The sequence below is a fragment of the Salmo trutta genome, chromosome 31 (assembly GCF_901001165.1).
Source record: "Salmo trutta chromosome 31, fSalTru1.1, whole genome shotgun sequence".
NCBI lineage: Eukaryota > Metazoa > Chordata > Actinopteri > Salmoniformes > Salmonidae > Salmo > Salmo trutta.
Genome location: NC_042987.1, coordinates 10,424,373 through 10,439,212, shown reverse-complemented (window position 1 = coordinate 10,439,212; position 14,840 = coordinate 10,424,373). Strand labels below are relative to the sequence as shown.

The following is a 14,840-nucleotide window of genomic DNA, read 5'->3' as shown; positions in this document are numbered from 1 at the left end:
CTCTGTGATATCCGCAATTGTCTTAGAGAGTTCAGATACCTCACATCTCCTTCTTAAAGCAAGCCATTTTCCATAAGTAATACAGGCTGAACGGATTTTACATTTCAGCAGTTCCCAATATTTCCCATATTCTGCATTAGATGTAGCTAAACTCCAGTAAACAGAAATTAGATTCTTAATCACATTTTTTAAATCATCATGCAATAACAATGAGTTATTTCATTTCCAATAACCACCAGAGTATTTCTTACCATCATTACTGCACATTCTTACAGTCAACCATATGACTTTATGATCCGTCAGGAATGCAGGCAGTATTTTTAACTCTACATTGTTGGGCTCATGACTAGAGGTTATCACCCACAAATCAATTCTTGATTGTAAAGAACGATCTCTATTACTCCATGTGTATTATTTCTCTCCAGGGTTTTTAACTCTCCATATGTCAATTAAGTCCAGGCTTTGGCAGAAATTCACCAACTTGTTCACACCAATGTTAGGCCTATGGGGCAATCTATCAGTCTCATTAGAATAAACCATATTCAAATCTCCACCAACTATAATCTGACTGGATGGATATTTTCTCAGAAGACTTTTAAGAATTTCTTCAATTTCCTCTAGAAGTAAGTTATTTGGAGGACTAGAACAGTATCCATATACATTACACAACACAAATAATCTGTCCATGTGGTTGATGAACGCTACTAGCCAATGTCCATTGGTGTCCATTTGAGTAAACAAAAATGTCCCTTTGAAATTGTGTGCTAAAATTGCAACCCCAGCTGAATGATTAGCCCGTGGGCCAAAAAAATGACATTGCCCCACTGATTTTTCCAATAATTTTAGTCCTCTTTGCATGAATGTGTTTCTTGATCTGCGTTGCAGTCCTTACAAAAAAAAAAGCTTTTCTCTTCAACAGGTTTCGTATCCACCTGGCATTGATTGACATAAACTTCAAGTCCATATCTACAGAATAGAAAGAAAAATCCTATGCAATCTCAACTCTACCCTCTCTATAAAAAGTTGCTTCATATATATATTAACAGAAGTCTTAACCTGTAAACATTAACACCATAATTCAAAACTAGAACGCTCAGTTTGCAGTGGGGAAGGAGCTACCTTGTAAACCTACCGACAGAACAAATCACCCCGGTCCTATTTATTTTCCATCGGCGAAAAATACATGTAAAGATGTATAGACTACTTGACATTATGTTTTGCTAGATTACCTGAGTCAACTGTGCCACTTCTGTGGGGAGGTGGACAATACTGAGGAAGACACTAACTGGGTAATTGCTTGTTCACTTCTAAAGGCACATTTTTCCGAGTATGAATTTGTATAAGCAGTAATATTTCTAAAGGCAGTATGATCCGCTCTGTCTGATAATGAAATAATTGTATTTCATGTTTTAAATACATAACTTTTTCATAAATTTCAGATTGGTTGTGACTGCTGCCCACGATGGTTCCACCAGTCCTGTATGAAAACCATCCCATCATTGGAGGATTATGTCTGCGCTGCCTGTCAGGACTAGGTTAGGCTTGAGTTCCAGTCGACGATATCACCTGGAAAACTTTTCATAAAAAGTGGACTAAATGTTCAGTCGAGCTGTTGCAGGTTTCCAATATTTGTTTATATTATTTGTCTTTTTATATTTGATTTATTGTAATTGTATATCTTATTATGCAAAGATCTAAATTTGTATTTCTTAATGTTTGTTAACAAACTTAACTTTCTGTGATGTTTTTGTGTTATTGTGTGATAATATTTGTGTATTATCTTTATTTTCTTAAACCTTACAAAATGTTTCTAAAATAAATGTTTGTTTCTCAATACTTTAATTTTGCTTTCTGTGAAGGGAGAATTTCGGCAGGCAAGAAACTAGCCTTGCCGAAATCACCCCCCCCCCCCCCTTCTAATTTCCTTAATTTTGTGGGTAGAGTCAGATACTTTCTGTGGCACACACTACTGGTCAACATGAGCTACCAAAATTATTCTGAAGTGTGCCAGACCTTGCAGTCCCAAGATAGAAGGGGGAAGAATTTCGTGTGCCAGGACTTGCTGTCACGCGTGCTCCCTCTCTGGCCTCTAGGTCACTAGGCTGCTCGTCATGGCGCACACCTGTCACCATTGTCACGCACATCAGCGCATTATGACACTCACCTAGACTCCATCACCTCCTTGATTACCTGCCCTATTTATGTCACTCCCTTAGGTTCATTCCCCAGGCGTCATTGTTTCTGTTTCTGTGCATTGTTCGTGTTTTCTTGTTTTGTATTATGTTACGTTTATTAAAACACTCATTCCCGAACTTGCTTCACGACTCAGCGCACATCGTTACGCTTGCAGTCCCAAGATAGATGGGGGGAGAATTTCAGCTGGCAAGGAAATGGCCTTGCCTAGCCCCCCCCCCCCCCTTCTAATTTCCATACTTTTGTGGCTAGAGTCAAATACTTTCTGTGGCACACATCAGAGTCAAATACTTTCTATAGAACAAACTTCACGTCAAGATAGGCATCCGAAATTAATAATTCATGTATGTGTGATATATTAAACATAGAGGAGTGAGTAAAATGTAGGCAAGCAATAAACATTTCTGAACAACTACTAGTCGAATAAGACATGGGAGAGATGACGAATCTTGGCAAAGATATTTATTTATAGACTAATACACTTGAAACAAATAGCCAAACCGAAAACTGCAGACATTACTAGTGCCTCCACCGTGATCAAACCGACATTTGCGTTCACGCGAAGGGGGGGATTCTGGCAGGGGGGAGCTTTTTGGCACACAACAACAGCTGGAAAACAACGACAGTTTCTTGAAATGTACACAAAATATTTAAAAAAGGTTTGACTGCTAAATGGTAGTCCCTGTTCTCCTGCATTCTTGTTTAACTTTTGTAAGTTAAGTGGCGGTTTGTTGGGGAGAAGAACGTCAAGGAAAGATTTGCTAGCTAGCTACTGTAACGTTAGTTAGCTACAGTACTTGCTAATTTAGCTGGCTAATGTTAGCTCTTTGTAATCCTCCATGGACATCTTACATTTTCATGTTGACCTGTTGTAGACCTTGGTTGTAGCTAGCTAGCAGACATTTGATTTATGTTTAGTTATAGTAAATACGTGCGTGTCTGTGTGTGTGTGTGTGTGTGTGTGTGTGTGAGAGAGAGAGAGAGAGAGAGATATGATCACTAACCTTAGAAAACATTGTCATGTCAACGTTGTCATGCTAACTGTGTGTATCTATCTGTAAGTGAGAGAAAGCAGGGGAGAGATGATGATTATGATCACAATAACTTACAGAAAAGATTGTCATCATGTCAACCGTGTGTGTGTGTGTATGAGAGAGAGAGAGATATGATACATGAATACACAAAACATTGATTGACTGTTTGTGTGGGTAAGACATTAAGCTAGACTAATTGTTGGAACTTTTACCCAATTTGGATGTGAGTTTCTTGATTTATCAGAGATCTTTGTATTTTTGTGTATTTTGTATTTGAGAATACCATATTTTGCCAGTCCCTGCTTACCCTCAACACACATTCTAACGTGACACATCTCAACTGCCTTTGTCAATTCTTGATTCTCTGTTTTTGCAGGAATCTTCTAGCTTGGATGACAGGATGGAGGAGGAAACAAAGGGAAGGAAGTTATCCAGCCGGCTGACTAAAAAATGTAAATAGCCTATTCTTTGCTGTCTATCGCTCTCCTTCTGTGTCTGACTGCCAAATTGCTGAGGGACAGCATAGTCAATGTACTTGCTAGGCTAAGCCTAACTTAGTGAAGACCTTAGGTAATGGTTAATCATGATTTGTCTCTGTCTTTACAGTTCCTGAAACACGTCATTGACCGGATGCGTGGCCTCTACAGCTGTGCTTGGCCACCCACTCAGTTACCAGTGACCTATTCTGCAACATCCCAGGGAAAGGAGAGAGCAGAACCACCCCGCCTTAAATCCATACTCATTGACAGTAAGTTGTGTGCAAAATGTTGATGTTTGATACTTTGATCTTCAATGTGTATAGATTCCTACTAACCAGCTTTGTAAGAACTACAGTAGGGTTGTACTAGCTATGCTGATGATCATGAACGTTTTTTCTCTGCATCAGGTCTCACTGAGACTGGATTTCCCAAGAGACATGCTATTCAGCTGCCCATGATTGTTTGATCTTACACTCTTAGAAAAAACGTGGTATCTAGAACCTAAAAGGGTTCATCGGCTGTGCCCACGCTTTGAAGTACCCTTTTGGGTTCCATGTAGAACCTTTTCCACAGATGGTTCTACCTGGAACCAAAAAGGGTTCTCTGGGGACAGCCAAATAACTATTTTTTTATTAGAGTGTAGTATAAGTAAACTCAGCAAAAAAAGAAACGTCCCTTTTTCAGGACCCTGTCTTTCAAAGATAATTCGTAAAAATTCAAATAACTTCACAGATCTTCATTGTAAAGGGTTTAAACACTGTTTCCCATGCTTGTTCAATGAACCATAAACAACTAATGAATATGCACCTGTGGAACGGTCGTTAAAACACTAACAGCTTACAGACGGTAGGCAATTAAGGTCACAGTTATGAAAACTTAGGACACTAAAGAGGCCTTTATACTGACTCTGAAAAACACCAAAAGAAAGATGCCCAGGGTCCTTGCTCATCTGTGTGAACGTGCCTTAGGCATACTGCAAGGAGGCATGAGGACTGCAGGTGTGGCCAGGACAATAAATTGCAATATCCGTACTGTAAGACGCCTAAGACAGTGCTACAGGGAGACAGGACGGACAGCTGATCGTCCTCGCAGAGGCAGACCACGTGTAACAACACCTGCACAGGATCGGTACAACCGAACATCACACCTGCTGGACAGGTACAGGATGGCAACAACAACTGCCCGAGTTACACCAGGAACGCACAGTCCCTCAATCAGTGCTCAGACTGTCTGCAATAGGCTGAGAGGGGCTGGACTGAAGTCTTGTAGGGCTGTTGTAAGTCAGGTCCTTACCAGACATCACCGGCAACAACGTTGCCTATTGGCACAAACCCACCGTCACTGGACCAGACAGGACTGGCAAAAAGTGCTCTTCACTGACGAGCCGCGGTTTTGTCTCACCAGGGGTGATGGTCGGATTCGCGTTTATCATCCAAGGAATGAGCATTACACCGAGGCCTGTACTCTGAAGCGGGATCGATTTGGAGGTGGAGGGTTCGTCATGGTCTGGGGCAGTGTGTCACAGCATCATCGGACTGAGCTTGTTGTCATTGCAGGCAATGTCAATGCTGTGCGTTACTGGGAAGATATCCTCCTCCCTCATGTGGTACCCTTCCTGCAGGCTCATCCTGACATGACCCTCCAGCATGACACTGCCATCACGCACAGAACGAGCAGTATGGCTGATTTCCTGCAAGACAGGAATGTCAGTGTTCTGCCATGGCCAGCGACGAGCCTGGATCTCAATCCCATTGAGCATGTCTAGGACCTGTTGGATCGGAGGGTGAGGGCTAGGGATATTCCCCCCAGAAATGTCAGGGAACTTGCAGGTGCATTGGTGGAAGAGTGGGGTAACATCTCACAGCAAGAACTGGCAAATCTGGTGCAGTCCATGAGGAGGAGATGCACTACAGTTCTTAATGCAGCTGGTGACCACACCAGATATTGACTGTTACTTTTGATTTTGACCCCCCCTTTGTTCAGGGACACACTATTCCATTTCTGTTAGTCACATGTCTGTGGAGCTTGTTCAGTTTATGTCTCAGTTGTTGAATCTTATGTTCGTACAAATATTTACACATGTTAAGTTTGCTGAAAATAAACGCAGTTGACAGTGAGAGGACGTTTATTTTTTTGCTGAGTTTAGATCCAATTGAAACGGCACCGCTTCTAATAACTTAAAGCAAATCAAATCCAATTTTAACTCACCTTTTTTTTCAGCTACAAAACTCTTGTGAAATGATTCAACAGACACCTCCCTTGGTGAGTCATGTAAAGTTTCTTCCATTTCTCTCTTGCTCATTCTCTCTGTCGCTCACGCAAACTCACACACGTGTGCAATTGCAAAGAAGAGGAAGAGATTTGCCAATTACATCCATTTCTAACACTGTTTGTTGCAGGAATGATATGACAGACATCTCTAAGCTATATAACTGCTACAAAATTCTTCAACTAGTACCATGGAAATACTTTTAGCCAGCTGAGTCCACAAAGTTTCTTCAAGAAAGTCCTTTTATAGTTTACTTATTAAATCTCAAATGTATAAAGTTGTAATGCGCTGATTCTCTTCACTTCAGATGACTCTTCGAGAGGGCCACTACGCTCCAGATCGCCTTCTGTGCTCAGAGGTCCTTGATGAGCATCTACCCCATCACACCACTTTTATTAATCATTAAACAAATACAACAATGGGCCTTTATATACTCCCAGTATTTCTATGCATGTAATTTCTGTGGGTGAATTATGAAACAATTACTGTATGCAGATGTGCAAAATTTTTTATGTAGATTTGTTTTTTCCATTGCTTGATCTGTTTTAAATGTAAGAATATGATGCAGATTAACTTTAGTTGGTAACTATGGAAACAAATAGAAATGTAATGAAACATGTTTTCAATATCCAACTTTATCCTCTGCAAAACTTTTACAGTACACTCTTAGAAAAAAAGGGTCTGTCTAGGACCTAAAAGGGTTATTCAGCTGTCCCCCTAGGATAACCCTTTGAAGAACCCTGTTTGGTTCCAGGTAGAACCCTTTTGGGGCTTCACATCGACAGGGCTGTAGTGGAGCGGGTCGAGAGTTTCAAGTTCCTTGATGTCCACATCACCAACAAACTATCATGGTCCAAAGACACCAAGACAGTCGTTGGACGCACTTTTATTGTACAGTATAATTAAATGTAGTTGCTCATATTATGAACATTATGGTAGTTGAGGCGTGGTTACATGGGCTGATTTCCATATCAGTGCATATACTTGGCCATGTACATATTCAAAACAGTCCACCATTATCGACTGGCGATACAAGAGGAGTCTCAAGCAACTGTTTACGCCAACGTTTTGAAACTGATAAGAGGTAAAACAACAATCGTACAGGATTATTTTAGGACGTGATTGAAAAATGCTACGTTTTTTTTAACGTAAAAGGCAGTAAAGCCCTGTTTAGAGTCTATGTTGTGTTATTTTTCTTGTTTGGTAACCAACCAAATCTTAGTTAAGGCGATATGTTAAGCGTGTTTTGGTCTTTCTCGCTCAACCGCTGGTTTACCAAATTATGCTCTTATCATAATGTAACATTAATTGTATTTAAATACGGTATCATACTGAGGTCCAGAATGACGTCGTTACCCACGATACGTTGTCAAAAGGTGGCGCTATATCCCCCTATTATTTAATCGTATTTTCCTCCAGTGTAGGCTCAGTTTCAAACATCACGACTTAAATTCACCATCCATTTTCATTTCCTTCCCTTTTTCCCCTCATCAGCTAATGGCCCTCTCAGGCTGGGTGTGTTTGGTGACAGGTGCCTCTCGTGGCATTGGAAGAGGCATTGCCCTGCAGCTGTCAGAGGCAGGAGCTACTGTCTACATCACTGGCCGACAGGAGAAGACCCTGAAGGAAACTGCTGCTCAGGTGAACTTTCATACTTTCATGTGTACTAAATGTCCCTAGTACACATAAAAGCTTAATGGAGGTCTCGTGAGAAAGGTGACAAACGAGGCTGAAAGATATTTCCACTGAATACTGTTGTTGGGGGGGGGGGGGGGGGGTCAGAGAGACAATTAGACGACATATTGACCACTGTTGTTTGGTTGAAGACTAATTAACCACTGTCCTTCTCCAATCTCAATGGCAGGTGAAGGAGAGGGGTGGGAACTGTGTGCCAGTTGTATGTGATTCTACAAGTGATGAAGACCTAAAATATCTATTTGATCAAATCCAACGTGAGCAGGATGGCAGACTGGACATCCTAGTGAACAACGCCTATGCTGGTGTACAGGTCAGTGACATCGTTGCAGGGAAAACTGTCAATAGACTACATGACAATAAGTTATTGACAGGGTTTGTAAAAACAACACTGGTTGTTTGAAGTGACATTAGTGTATGGAGAGGGAATTTCAATCACCTTATCAAAAAAGTGTAAAAAGTATTTATGACTAATGACGATGATGATTTCTAATGTTATTTCAGGCTATTTTCACTAACATGGGGAAGAAGTTCTGGGAAACCGATCCAACCATATGGGATTCCATAAACAACACTGGCCTTAGGTACTCTCTCATTAGTTTAGTAAGGTCTTACTTTGAACTGCACCCTATTGCAGTGTTTCAGTCTCTTTGTTCTGATGGGCAGACCGCTTTCAGCTTCTGACAGTCCACTCCACCTTATACTCACAAGTCGGTAGCAGATAAGTAGATAACAGTGCTTTGGTTATCTGTAAGCTTTGACACTTTGCATTTATTTCTGTCAGGGGACACTATTTCTGCTCAGTGTATGCTTCACGGATGATGGTGGCACAGGGCAGGGGCTTGATTGTGGTCATCTCTTCTATGGGAGGGTTGAGGTATCTCTTCAATGTGTCGTATGGGGTTGGTAAGGCTGCGGTGAGTTCTGCCATCTCTCCTAATTATTAATTATCTGCTCACCTCAATGACATTTCCTATTTTTAGTGTGAAATAACTGTAGTCATCCAAAGTAACACAGATCTTGAACATATCACTCCATCTTTTAAGTTCAAGTTCGTGTATTAGTTTGTTCAACTTTCAACAAGTGCATTTTATGCTTTGTTTTTATCTCAGCTCTGATACTCTAATCCATATCCTCTCCAGTGTGACAGGCTAGCTGCAGACACAGCAGTTGAGCTGAGAAGCAGGGGAGTAGCCTCTGTCAGCCTGTGGCCGGGAGCAGTTCAGACAGAGCTGGTGTCTCAACTCATCATTGAGAAGGATGCTCCACCAGGCGTTGATCCTAAGGTAGATGATAAACCATTAGTCAGCGCCTAAAATTTACTTTTTGGTCCACCAGCCACTGTGGCAGGTAGATTTAAACAATCTACCCTTTAAGGGCGGGAGGTTACCGTGGTAATGGGGCCACTGTGTGTGTGTGTGAGATGGGATCTGACTAGGGCGTCTCCGCTATCAGTTAAAGCAGCAGACTCAAACTAACTTTGAAAAACAACCTGAGCTTTTGAACAAAACTATATCAATAGCCAGTGTAACTGGTGTGAAATGGCTAGCTAGTTAGCGGGGTGCGCGCTAATAGGGTTTCAATCAGTGACGTCACTTGCTCTGAGACCTTGAAGTAGTTGTTTCCCTTGCTCTGCTTTTCTGGAGCGATGGGTAACGATGCTTTGTGGGAGGCAGTTGTTGATGTGTGCAGAGGGTCCCTGGTTCGAGCCCAGGTAAGGGCGAGGCGAGGGATGGAAGGAAAACTGTACACCAAGAAACACGAAGACAAAGTCTCACTTTGTAGACTTTCGAGTAAATTAGACAACTTTTATGCCTGTGTGCAGCGCCTACAAAAAGGAATATATCAGCACTTCACTCAGAGTGCACAGCTCTCCATCCAGGCGGTGTTGCTGCGTGAGGGGGGATATAGGATTCGTATTTCTTTGTGTGACTAGCAGCTATGAAAGAAAACAGCAGAAATACTTTGAAAACAGGTACTGCAGCATTTTTCTACTATAAATCGCAATATACACATGTGCTCATACTTGACTTTTGACTATTTTTATTCGCAAATGTCATGCTCGCACTGTAGAGCCTGGCAAATTGACCAACTGCCAACATGGCTGGACATTCTTACCTTCCAATACTTAAATCTACCTGCATTTGGCTGATGGCGGGTGTTCATTTTATGCCTTGATTAGAGTATTGCCATTCAGTATGGGTGGTTTGAGAGGCTGATGCAGTTTTCTCCATGTTCATTAACCAGATTATTTGCTAAATTATACATTTTCATAGGCTTTACTAGTTCTTATTCTCTCTTACTGTATTGAGTTTGTGGAAATGACATAACTCCCTGTTTCTCTCAGTTCAGAGCCTTCTTTGCCAATGGAGAAACCACAGAGCTGAGTGGGAAGTGCATTGTTGAGCTGGCGAAAGGTACATTATGCTACAGCATGTACATGGCCATGCACCATTATATTTCTACAGTTGATAATAAAGCCACATTTTTATTAAAATGGGAAAAAAATAAACAAAAGTAGCTTCTAAGCAAAATACAATTTCTCAAGCAAGAATTTAGCTATGACTGTCTGGGAGTGGCCTGAGAGAGGGGTCTAATTGGATGAGCCTAATGGGAGGGTTGTGTAACCTGAAAAAATGATTTTATTGGCAGAGAGGATGGCAAACTCTTTGTTATTGGTCTATTAACTTATACCATGACGTCCAAAAATCCCACTCAGTCAAACAAGCTGAAATTTCAGGTGTTTTATTTCATACAGCTCTTACACTAAAGGTGTAAACATTTTAGCAGTCGTGCTTATCCAGAGCGACTTACAGTAGTGAGTGCATACATTTTCATACTTCTTTTTTCATACTGGGCCCCCATGGGAATTGAACCCACAACCAACTGAGCTAGACGAGACCATAATTTTCACAATTTTACAGTATTATTGCAAACTCAGTGTGGATACATGCATGCATACAGTTGAAGTCGGAAATGTACATACACTTTGGTTAAATGAAAACTCGTTTTTCAACCACTCCACAAATTTCTTCTTAACAAACTATAGTTTTGGCAAGTCGGTTAGGACATCTACTTTGTGCATGACACAAGTAATTTTTCCAACAATTGTTTACAGACAGATTATTTCACTTATAATTCACTGTATCACAATACCAGTGGGTCAGAAGTTTACATACACTAAGTTAACTGTGCCTTCAAGCAGCTTGGAAAATTCCAGAAAATGATGTCATGGCTTTAGAAGCTTCTGATAGGCTAATTGACATAATTTGAGTCAATTGGAGGTGTACCTGTGGATGTATTGCAAGGCCTACCTTCCAACTCAGTGCCTCTTTGCTTGACATCATTGGAAAATCAAAAGAAATCAGCCAAGACCTCAGAAAAATAATTGTAGACCTCCACAAGTCTGGTTCATCCTTGAGAGCAATTTCCAAACGCCTGAAAGTACCACATTCATCTGTACAAACAATAGTACGTAAGTATAAACACCATGGGACCACGCAGCTGTCATACCACTCAGGAATGAGATGCGTTCTGTCTCCTAGAGATGAACATACTTTGGTGCGAAAAGTGCAAATCAATCCCAGAACAACAGCAAAGGACCTTGTGAAGATAATGGAGGAAATAGGTACAAAAGTATCAATATCCACAGTAAAACGAGTCCTATATCGACATAACGTGAAAGGCCGCTCAGCAAGGACGAAGCCACTGCTCCAAAACCGCCATAAAAAAGTCAGACTATGGTTTGCAACTGCACATAGGGACAAAGATCGTACATTTTGGAGAAATGTCCTCTGGTCTGATGAAACAAAAATAGAACTGTTTGGACATAATGACCATCGTTATGTTTGGAGGAAAAAGGGGGAGGCTTGCAAGCCGAAGAACACCATCCCAACCATGAACCACGGGGGTGACAGCATCATGTTGTGGGGGGTGCTTTGCTGCAGGAGGGACTGGTGCACTTCACAAAATAGATGGCATCATGAGGAAGGGAAATTATGTGGATATATTGAAGCAACATCTCAAGACATCAGTAAGGTAGTTAAAGCTTGTTCGCAAATGGGTCTTCCAAATGGACAATGACCCCAAGCATACTTCCAAAGTTGTGGCAAAATGGCTTAAGGACAACAAAGTCAAGGTATTGGAGTGGCCATCACAAAGCCCTGACCTCAATCCCATAGAACATTTGTTGGCAGAACTGAAAAAGCGTGTGTGAGCAAGGAGGCCTACAAACCTGACTCAGTTACACCAGCTCTGTCAGGAGGAATGGGCCAAAATTCACCCAACATATTGTGGGAAGCTTGTGGAAGGCTACCTGAAACGTTTGACCCAAGTTTAAATTGTTTAAGGCAATGCTACCAAATACTAATTGAGTGTATGTAAACTTCTGACCCACTGGGAATGTGATGAAAGAAAGCTGAAATAAATCATTCTCTCTACTATTATTCTAACATTTCACATTCTTAAAATAAAGTGGTGATCCTGACTGACCTAAGACAGGGAATTTTTACTAGGATTAAATGTATTTGGCTAAGGTGTATGTAAACTTCTGACTTCAACTGTATATGTAAACACAGGAAAATCCCTTTTGACTGACTATCCTTTGAAGAGTACATTGTTTTAGATCTGGGCTTTCACCTTTACTGTTTCGATTTGCAGATTTGTCATTCCAAAGTTTTATTTGTGTTTTGCATTCTTTTTATGATTTGAAGATAAAAACCTGATGTCGCTGTCAGGAAAAGTGTTGATGACCTGTGACCTGTCTAGACGATACGGAATACAAGATGTTGACGGTAAAATATCACTCCCATCACTAATTTTAGTTAATTGAACGGTGATCATGCACATTTCCAATAGGCTAAATATCGAAGGTAGGCTATTATTTGAATGCTGGTGACATGATGGTCGGTGGTGCTTGGCTGCCAATTATCATATAAAATGATATTGCTCTTAAGCCATATGCCATCATATAACCCGCTGTCCACTTAATCAGCAAACTCTTGTCTAGAGAGCATGTGCCAAAACCAGATTGGGCAAGTTTGCTATTTATTGCAACAGTTTTTGTGACAAAACCATCGGTAGAGTTGAAAATGCAATGGAAACCCATTTAACTTGTCTTCTATTCAGTGCATTGGAACTTATGTGCACTCTGTCATCATGCACAGCCTTTTATCTGCAACAAGTCAGTTTGATGGCAACACCTCTAGTGGGAAAATATGCATATATTTTACAATATTCACATAAATCTGTCCCCAATTGGATGGAAACCTAGCTATTGTAGTGTGTATACATTTTATTATTATTCCCCCAGGACTGTACATAGGCCTACACAACACACTCTGTCTTAATCCTTTACGTACTACTCCCTCTTTCTTTCAGGCCGCAGTGTGACTGACTACACCTCCCTTAAATTCCTCCTGACCCAGGTCCCATATCTTTCCTGGCTCTCCTCGATGGTACCCTCATTCTTCCGGGTTCCTCGGTTTGTTCTTACCCTCACCAACGGACGTTTCTGAGCCACCCCAAACTCCTCTGTGACACACAGATTACTGACACTGCAGTAATGTACATTTATGGTATTCCTATACATAGAATACTAAATCATTTATAATTCTGTGTTCATATGCATAAGAAGGATTTGCACCAGTGTACTGAATGTACCGTATTATGAATATTACAAGAGTTTATAAGCTTGTATGTGATTAAACTTGTCTATTGCCTCTGACTGACATACGTACATTGGGAAATGCCCCATACAGTACATGTCAAAACCAATGAGTGGAATGGTATCCAATACATCAAACACATGGTTTCCATGTGATTGATGCCATTCCATTCTCTCTGTTCCAACCATTATGATATGTCCTCACCTTAACAGTCAAAACAAAAGGACTGATAACTTTCTTTGACAAAATGCTATTTTTGAGGTGATCAAAATGAAGGTATGCTAAATAAAAAAATGAAGTTATGACTATAACACTATACTGAATATTTCATCGTATGAAGAGAAATTCCAGCTGTGACGTTTTTCTGCATTTAAAAATACTTAAGCAAATGTGAGCGCATTTTGTAATACTGATAAGTAAATAAAATTCTCTACATTCCTATACCAACTTGATACTATTTGTTATGTCTGTGAAGCAGGCTCTTTACTTTTCACTCATCTAGCAAACTGGGGCCATACTTGCGAACATTAGAAACCGTTTCTCCGGCCTCACAAGTGGTGCAGCGGTCTAAGGCACTGCATCGCACTGCTTGAGGCGTCAGTACTGACCCAGATTCGATGTCAGGCTGTGTCACAGCCGGCCGTGACCGGGAGACCCATGAGGCGGCGCACAATTGGGCCAGTGTCATCCGGGTTAGGGGAGGGTTTGGCCGGGATTTCTTTTGTGTCTTTGCAAGCTGACCTCGGTTGCCAGCTGGACGGTGTTTCCCCCGACACATTGGTGCAGCTGGCTTCCGGGTTAAGCGAGCGGTGTGTCAAGAACGAGTGCGGCTTGGCAGGGTTGTGTTTTGGAGGACGCAAGGCTCTTGACTTTCGCCTCTCCCAAGTCCGTAGGGGAGTTGCAGCGATGGGACAAGACTAACTACCAATTGGATATTACAAAAAAGGGGTAAAAGTTTTCTCCATCTCAAAATGCGCATCAGCCAATTAAAATCGTTGATTTTACTTGAACGTGATAGGTTACATTGTAGCTGGGCCCATCAGATAAACTTGTACACATCAAATATGGTGGATAAATAAGACTGTTTAACATTAAAAAAACTTGTCAGAGTCCTGTCTGTGTAATTTAGTAGGCGTTTCCTCTCGGTTCTCGCGGGAGTTCACAGTTCCGCCATAATATCTAGGATGCTGCTTGGGTCATCACCAATGATGTGTATAAACCCTGGATGACTGACATGGGGCACTGTATTGAAGCCACCGCACAGCCTTCTTGGTACTCCTCAGTTGTCTTTTTTTTGGGGGGGGGGGGGGGATGCTATAGAAATGCATTAATGTCTACATTTGTTTTTGACACATTTATTCTATTACAGATGCATACTTTGATGCATAATGCATACTTTTACATTTTATTGTGAGCTAAACATAAATATATAAACATTTTCCTTTAGTATTTTTGTTGTTGAGACTACTAATGTTACTGTCCCCACTACTATAACAAAAATGCT

The 14,840-nt window shown here is 41.1% G+C and overlaps 1 protein-coding gene across 4 annotated transcripts; it reads left to right on the top strand.

Annotated features, from left to right (window-relative positions):
- Positions 1-2,750: 2,750 nt before the first annotated feature.
- On the top strand, positions 2,751-13,783 carry dhrs1 (dehydrogenase/reductase (SDR family) member 1). Of its 4 annotated transcripts, none has more exons than XM_029725154.1 (13): positions 2,751-2,852; positions 3,604-3,679; positions 3,834-3,975; positions 5,927-5,968; positions 6,283-6,333; positions 7,470-7,616; positions 7,840-7,983; positions 8,175-8,254; positions 8,455-8,587; positions 8,813-8,956; positions 10,018-10,087; positions 12,383-12,463; positions 13,050-13,783. In XM_029725154.1, the coding sequence occupies exons 4-13, from the start codon at positions 5,945-5,947 to the stop codon at positions 13,184-13,186; spliced, it is 1,011 nt and encodes a 336-aa protein (XP_029581014.1). In that variant the 5' UTR covers positions 2,751-2,852; positions 3,604-3,679; positions 3,834-3,975; positions 5,927-5,944; the 3' UTR covers positions 13,187-13,783. The 4 variants fall into 4 exon arrangements, with proteins under 4 accessions (XP_029581014.1, XP_029581012.1, XP_029581011.1 ...); XM_029725152.1 differs by having other exon boundaries at positions 2,760-2,830; XM_029725151.1 differs by having other exon boundaries at positions 2,763-2,904.
- The last annotated feature ends 1,057 nt before the right edge of the window (positions 13,784-14,840 follow it).

Bases quoted from the DNA above. Each gene is read 5' to 3' on its own strand.
- dhrs1 (XM_029725154.1), top strand. From the start codon at position 5,945: ATGATTCAACAGACACCTCCCTTG. The intron at 6,334-7,469 runs GTCCTTGATGAG...TCCCCTCATCAG, and splicing joins ATCGCCTTCTGTGCTCAGAG to CTAATGGCCCTCTCAGGCTG. The intron at 8,255-8,454 runs GTACTCTCTCAT...TATTTCTGTCAG, and splicing joins ATAAACAACACTGGCCTTAG to GGGACACTATTTCTGCTCAG.